At 34.9% G+C, this 8,346-nt stretch overlaps 1 protein-coding gene across 1 annotated transcript; it reads right to left on the reverse strand.

The window, feature by feature from the left end:
* Nucleotides 1-2,518: 2,518 nt before the first annotated feature.
* LOC133317360 (F-box/kelch-repeat protein At2g44130-like) lies at nt 2,519-3,807 on the reverse strand. The gene has a single exon (XM_061519217.1). It carries the CDS (start codon nt 3,742-3,744, stop codon nt 2,698-2,700), a length of 1,047 nt encoding a protein of 348 aa, XP_061375201.1. The 5' UTR covers nt 3,745-3,807; the 3' UTR covers nt 2,519-2,697.
* Between the last annotated feature and the right edge of the window lie 4,539 nt (nt 3,808-8,346).

The raw sequence follows: 8,346 nt of genomic DNA on the forward strand, positions 1-8,346 counted from the left end.
CGACAAGGTTGTGTTTATAAATTCTCTTCGTTTGTATTCTTAAGACGTTCATATTTTAGTGAAGTCAATGGTTAAGGAGTGAAAATCATAACGTTATTCAATTTACTTAGAGTGTTTTTTTTTTTTTGGGGCAGTCTACTTGAGTGTTTTTGTGTTCATAATAGAATTTTTTAATTTATTCAGATACCGTTTAACTAATTGACCCATGCAAATGCTAGATGTAAGGTAGAGCTCTAGGTGGACGCAAAAATGCTTGAACCTCAATATAAATTTTTTATAGGAAGAATAATATTAGTTGTTGTCCTCTTTAAATATAATGTGACGCAACAAATGACAAGTTCGGGTGAAAACACGTAAGATTGTTGTCCTGAATAATGCGCAGCAACAAATGACAAGTTCCGCTAAAACACACATGATTTACCTTTGCCAAATGGAAGAATTAGAAAGCTATTAATTAGACTTAGATACCACAACCAAATCTAAAATCTTAAAACATCAGATCCATGAATTTTTTCACTTATTTGATGTTCATTCAAATTATTTTTATCTAATGTGAACTTCACTCACTTGTACTTAAATTCCCATCCACTCATTTCATTTTTAATTAATGAAAACTTCAATTACTCATACTTAAATTCCCAAACAATACAAACCTTCCCTGCACACGCAATTTGCCATGGCGTTGCCCATAAACACCCTGCGCTTTATGTTCTTTTATAATACACGGCAGAGCTCATATATTTACTACGAACCATAATAACTAATTAGGGGTGTTCGTGGTTTGGATTTGATCGGTTTTGGAACTAAAATTCATTCGATCTAATCTCTTCGGTTTGATCATATAATCATCTATTCGGTTTTGATTTGTTTTCAAATCTGATTCGATCCAATCCAATTTTTTTCGGTTTGGATTGGATCGGTTTTTGGTTTTTTAAAAATTCTAAAATTTATTTCATGATTATTGTGCAAATAACATCTTTTGCATATATTGGCTTTGTAAATTAATTTTTTTTGAAATACAAAAGCATTAATAAACTATAATATAAATTTTTTTTTTGTAATGAGATATGAAGCTCTACAAAGATAAAATTTTGTTGATGAGATATGACTAAATTTTTTTTTGGGTTTAGTTAATGGGCTAATGGGTCTTAGGTTTAGAAATTTTTAGGCTATGATTAGGGAAAAACCCAATAGGTAGAGAGGAATTAATATATTGGATCAGTTTGGATTGGATCGATTTTCATCAACCCATCCAAAAACCGATCCAATCCAATTAAAATTTGCAGTTTTTAATCGGTTTTCGTTTTTTCGGTTTTCGGTTATCGATTTTTCGGTTCGGTCACCGCGATTTGCATCGATTTGGATCGGTTGATAAACACCCCTATAACTAACTATTCCATATTTCTCGCTTTCTTTGGCTTTTTGACCCTTATAACCCTTTACTAATAATTAATTACCAAATTGACCTTCATTATAAACTATTTCAAAAATTTAACCCCCTCAAAAAACATAACACCAATCTGCCCCTGTTTGACCGTTGACCACGAAGCCTACCCGGGTACACCCCTACCTACCCGGGTATCTTTTGAAATTTTTTGTTTACCCGGGTAGAAAGGTGTGTACCCGGGTATTGTTCTTGATTGCTTGAATTATTTACCCGGGTACAGATGAGTGTACCCGGGTAAATCTTGTAAAGTAAACAACCCTTCAATTATTGATAGCAGTGAAAAGTCGTCGACAAATTTGTTGGTTACTTACATAATATGGAGATTCTTAAATGGATACTAAAGTATCTTTGTTTACTTTCTATTTCTTGGTTTATGTGAAAAGCGGGCGATATTTTGAATCACCAAAATATAATATTTCCAGACATAACCAGTTATAAACCCATCCTTGTCCCTTGGATCCCTGTTACCATTTCTCAAAGCCTGGTAATATACAGGAACTTCAATAGCATGATAGACCCTGAGGTATGACCTTAACCTCAATGCATCATCATCACTCGTCACACAGAGCCTAGAAGGCAAACCCACCATAATCATGCTAGCACACATTTTGGAGGATAGGAAAATTTGCAGCGGGCTTCCTAAGGAGTGATTGTAAAAAGAAAAGAGTGCATCGTCTAGCTTTTGTGAAACAAAATGAGCTTAGTTGGATTTTCTTTGAAATTCTTAAAATGTATCGTCGATTTTGGAGTTCGTGAATCGGTTCTGAATCTGTATGCTCATTTCTTGGTTTACAAGATTTACCCGGGTACACTCATCCGTACCCGGGTAAATAATTCAAGCAATCAAGAACAATACCCGGGTACACACCTTTCTACCCGGGTCAACAAAAAATGTCAAAAGATACCCGGGTAGGTAGGGGTGTACCCGGGTAGGCTTCGTGGTCAACGGTCAAACAGGGGCAGATTGGTGTTATGTTTTTTGAGGGGGTTAAATTTTTGAAATAGTTTATAATGAAGGTCAATTTGGTAATTAATTATTAGTAAAGGGTTATAAGGGTTAAAAAGCCCGCTTTCTTTATTTAACCTGAACGTATCTCATGTTTTGATATTTCTATTTGTATGTGTACCTTAGAAAGAACCAAATCTGGACAAGAAAACAAAACAAATAACATAACTACTTTTCTGTTATGAACCAAATCTGCTTCACATAACACACACTAACTAAAGAGTCTTTACTTTCACTTCACTCACTAGATTTCAACACAACACCCTGATTGAACAAACCCAGAAAAATCATCAGGCACACTAATCCTTCTCAATTTACGTTTATACCCTTCCTCCATTTCCACCAAATAGAACCCATGCTGTGCCCCTTCGTATTCGGATCCTGTCACCAAGGTCCTCGACCCGATCACCACCCCACAAACCCCAACTCGGAGCCCCGGATCCACCCCGCTCCAATTCACCGCTTTACCATCTTTCCCAATCCCAGCACACGACCTTGGGCACCGACCCGGTTCCCAAACCCCATCAACCAGCCTCCATTTACCCGACCCGAAATCAAACACCTCCACTGACTCGTCAAACATCCCCTGACTCTCGGTGGCGTAGCCGCTCACCACCCAGAACTCGTCGCCGACCACCGTCCCCTCGCACTCGTCCCGCTCCCGGCTCATCGGAGCCAACCCGCTCCATTCATCGCTCCGCGGGTCGTAGGCCCACGCCGTGCGCAGAGCGTTCTTGTTCTCATCGTGCCCGCCCGCAACGTAAACCCGACCATGACCCGACCCGACAGCAAAGAACGACATCTTGGCAGGCATGTCCCTCCCCCGCCGCCACCGGCTCGTTCGGAAATCGTAGACGAAAACCGCCGTCAGGGGCTCGTAGCTCGCCGGGTCCCACCCTCCCATCAGCACCAGCTCCCCGTCGCAGCTCGCCAATTGGCAAAACAGGGGCAACCCAAACGGGGACTCTGGAACCGGGTCGACCCGGTCCCACGACATGCTTTCCGGGTCGAACACGGTGATCCCGAAACTCGGCGACACTGACCCGGTTGGTTTTTCACCTTCTTCATGGTTTGGTTGCTGTTGATGCGCCTGAACCAAACAAGAGACTCTTCGGGTGTGCCCCGTTTTCTTCCGGTGGTAGTAGAACTCGTCGCTCTGGAGCAAGCGCCACCATTGGCTGCAGACTCGGAGGGCGACTCGGTGTGCTGAGTGAGGCAAACGAGTCAGGCACTCTAGTCCGAGGTCGCTCGGTAACCCAGGTATCAACTCAATGAACTCGAAGATCTCCATTGCGTTTTAATTTGCTTTGAAACTGAGTGAGTGTGACGAGGGTGACAGGTAGAGCATTTATATAGTTACAAGCCCATGATAACTCAAATAGAAATAACTTCACGTATATATAGATCTTGATGTGTTAATTTGAACCAAAAAATTTCTGTTAAAGGTGTATATGTAAAAATTGTGGATATTCTAATTACTAAAAAATTTTATTGTTAATTTATTACTCATCACATTATCATTAGATCAAAGAGAGAATGTTAAAAAGTTTTTAAAGAGAGAGAATGTTAATCAAATAGTGATTAGACAGGTAGTAAGTTGGTAGTGAAAAATTTTGGTAATGAGAATTCTTTTTTTTTTTGGTAAGCTGGATAAAACACACCACAACACAAATTAGTAATGAGAATATCTCTTCTAATATGTAAAATGTGTTTTTGTATATATTTTAAGGATTTGTTGTTTGTCATTTTAAATGACATAAGTTATGTCATTTTAAGAGAGATAGACAAAAAGAATAGAAATCATGGGAGAGAAAGTGAGTAGTTTTTTTAATTTAAATTTTAAATAAAAAATATTTTTATGAGTCTATCTCTTTCTTAAAATGACATAATTTTGTGTCATTTAAAATGACAAATACTTTTCGAACGAGGTTATACTTATTATCTATTTTATTATTATTTTTTATTATCAAATTTTAATTGTTGTTTTTTCTAATCTAACGGTTATAATTTATTAAAAAATTAATAAATATGAATTAATAAATTATAACCGTTAAATTGACGAAAATCAAAGGTTAAGATTTAATAATAAGAGATAGTAAAAAAAAATATAATCTTCCCATACAAAAAATATCTATTATATAAGGACATATCAGTAAATCAAAGATTTGATAAAAATTTACAAAATTTATCGACTAAGGTTTGAACTTTTTGGCATGCATTTATCACTATGTAATGTTAAGTAAATAAATAAATAAACAAATGAAATTGATATAGCATTGATGGGATTATTTAAAATTAAAAGAAAGAAAAAAATGTTTGTAATTTTAAATGACATAATATTTTGTCCTGTCAAGAGAAAGATAGACACAAAAAACAAATTTTATTTAAATTTTAAATTAAAAAATCACTCACTTTCTCTCTTCCATGATTTTTATTTTTCTGTGTTATCTCTCCCCTAAACTAACATAATTTAGGTCATTTAAAATGACAAATACTAAACCCTTAAAAGAAGTGGATATTTTATAAAATTAAAATAAAATGGATAAGTAAGAAATGGATAAGGTTGCATACGTGTGAAGGAAACCCAAATTGATGAGAATGCATAAAGACCTGCCTCGTGTCAGATAATGTATCCTACAACTCTCTCTCAGTAACTGTCGAATCGAATTGTCGTTGTCGCAGCAATAATATCCCCAGGATAAACCCAACGGCCCAACCCCCTCCCCCGGCCCAAGATATTGATATTTTGCATTATTTTATTTTTATTTTTTTGTTATTTTTTGGTACAAGCATTATTTTATTTTAATTTTGTAAAACGATATTTTGCATTATTTATTTTTATCTATTAAATTAATTTAATATAATTTAAAAATCATAACTTCTTAACATCAGTTACACATTTCTTTAAAATATTGTGCTGTATACTACTATTACGTTAGTGCAATTAGCTAATGGGAAAAAAAATTATTAATTAAATATGGACAAAAAGTTTTCTGATTTTAATCAATTTACGAACTATTAACTGTATTATTGTAGTTCAATTATTGATTATATCATAAAGTTTGCAATTATCGAGTGTTGTATTTATTTTTCTATTTAATATCGTTCCTTTAATAAAATATGTAATGCAAATAAAAATACTGTCGTTAAAAAAGATAGAGGATTATAAATTTGTATTCATATATAATATTTTATTCTAAAATATTATTATAAGTTAAGTCTGTTATTAATTGGGTAAACCCGGAAATCTAACGTGGAATGACGTGACATGCAAAATCAAGATAATCTCAATCACCTTATCCATTCAATCTCTAGTTAATCAATTGGTACGGTGAAATTTGTATTTAAATAAATGCAAGAGCAGGAGGGCCAAGTAATAAAAACGAGCAAAAATTATATCAGAAAACCAGAAACACATGCTGGTGTTCCTGTTTTCTAAGATAAAATCCTTTTAATAACCTGATATAAATTGAGTTTTAGCAAATTAATCTAAAGGGTGATGAACAATTTCATTTTTAGATATTAATGAAAAATTATTTGTAAAACTATTTACTTCAAAAGTCCCTAATGCCGAGATAGTAATTTATTATCTAAACAGAAAGAAGAACGAAACAAGGATCATGACAAAGCACTATTTCTCTTTTCTTAATTTTCTTTAGCAAAAAACAACTTAATAACAATAGAGTTCTCCAAGCCTTAAATAGGCAAAAATAAAATAATAAAAAAAGTAAATAACTATAATCATGCGTAATCAAAGGAGATAACGCACAATCAACGCACTCTCAAACATAATCTAAAATAACAAAAAGGAAATAATTAGTAATTATTAAAATCCCTAAATAAAGAAATAAATAATGAAAAAGCCTAATCCAAGCGAGTCAGCTCAAGTGTATCATTCTCTTCCACTTGAAAAAGATTCGCCCTCGAATCTGCTTCGTCTTCATTGATATGAACTTCTTCAGGTGGTAACTCTTTTGGTACAATATCATCAAATTTCTTAATTAAGATTATGACTTGGAAATGCAATTCTTTGATATGCTTGGTATATTCATTTGTAGTTTGGATTAATGATCGCATCTGTGATCCGTCATAGGAAAACTTTGTCTGATGTATCAGCAAGTCTCATTGCCCTTGACGATGTCCAATTAAACTTTTATCAAAAGCTAAATCTTTATCTCAATGAAGCATAAGGTTGTTATGCTCGTTGTCCCCAAATTCATAATACCGCTAGCCAACTAAAGACTTCTTGGATGAAGGATCATTCTGCATGATATCTTTGGGTAGAACTTCATCTTTGTCAGAGATATTAGAATTTCTAATAACTAACTTCTTATCGGAATCACTACAAGAGATTTTATTGTAAATAATAATATTTATTTATTTATTTATTTGTTGTATTGGGCTTAACCCATTAGATCATGTAATCTCTTTAAATAGAGAACCCCTTGTACAATTTACATACAATTCAATAATATATCAGATTACCCTTTTTCAAGTTGGTATCAGAGCTCTCGATTCGGAGGGTTCTGCTTCCGCAAATCACCGTCTTTAAAAACCAAACCCTATTTGTCTCTCGACGCCACAAAGTCATCGCCGGAAAAAAAATTTCGGGGACCTTTTGGACCGTGAGGACCCCTGTTTCAATCTGTTTTCTTAGATCTATCATTCTACGGAGGTTTCTTTTTCATCAGACGACCGGAACAGCTTAAAAAAATGTAGTATTGTTCATCGCGCAATGTTCATGCGGTAATGTTCATCGGGTACTGTTCACGCGATACTGTTCATCGGGTACTATTCACAAAAACAAAAACAAAACTTTTTCTGCTTGGTTTTGTCTCCGCTCCATGAATCAGCTTAAACCCGCTATTGATAATATGTGTAAGCCATCTGACCGTTCTTTGATCTTGTCTGGTAAGAACACACATTCTACATCCCTTCTTGCTTCTTGCACTGATTTTAAAACCTCATGGATTTTGGATTCTGGTGCAATTGATCATATGACTTGTCGTATTGAGTTTTTTCTTTCTTATCATCCTATTGTTGGTAGTCATACTATATCCGTAGCTGATGGATCCCATAAATCAGTTATTGGTTCTGGTAACATTCAAATTCAATCTTCCTTGTTTCTTAAAAATGTTCTTTATGTTTCTCAACTTTCTACTAATCTTATCTCCACTCAAAAACTTACAACTGATTTGAATTGTTCTATCACATTTTTTCCTTCTCATTGTGTTATTATCTCCTTCCAGAACATGCTATAAATGATAGCAAAAATCAGTTATTAATGACACGTCATCCTTCTACTGCAGAGTCTATGATTTGGCTACATCACAAGCATCTGGGGCATCCATCATTCAGTCTATTGAAGTCAATGTTTCCTTCTCTGTCTCTAAATCAGTTGGTTGAGACCTTCCATTGTGATGTTTGTGAATTTGCAAAACACCATCGAGTGTCATTTCCTTCTAGCACTATCAAAAGCATCGAACCTTTTTCTCTTATCCATTATGATATTTCGGGCCCTTCTAAAGTGCATAGTATTTCAGTTGCAAGGTGGTTTGTTTCTTTTATTGACGATTGAACTCGGGTAACATGGATATTCTTGATGAAAGACAAGTCTGAAGAACTAGAGATATTTATTCGATTTCATCACATGGTTGAGACTCAGTTTGGTAAGTGTAGTAAAAGACTAAGATCTGATAATGGTACTGAGTACGTCAACCAACGCCTGTCACAATTCATTTCAGATAGAGGTATGATTCATGAGCTCACATGTGTTGATACCCCTCAACAAAACGGGGTTGCTGAAAGAAAAAATCGTCACCTTCTTGAAATTGCTAGAGCACTACTTTTCCAGACATCTGTTCCTAGTTCTTATCGGGGAGAAGCCATGTTA

Source organism: Gastrolobium bilobum, unplaced genomic scaffold, assembly GCF_033153095.1.
Source record: "Gastrolobium bilobum isolate Gb01-03AN ecotype WA unplaced genomic scaffold, APGP_CSIRO_Gbil_v1 utg16249, whole genome shotgun sequence".
NCBI lineage: Eukaryota > Viridiplantae > Streptophyta > Magnoliopsida > Fabales > Fabaceae > Gastrolobium > Gastrolobium bilobum.

Excerpts from the sequence above, each read along its gene's own strand:
- LOC133317360 (XM_061519217.1), bottom strand. The coding sequence starts at position 3,744 with ATGGAGATCTTCGAGTTCATTGAGTTGATACCTGGGTTACCGAGCGAC.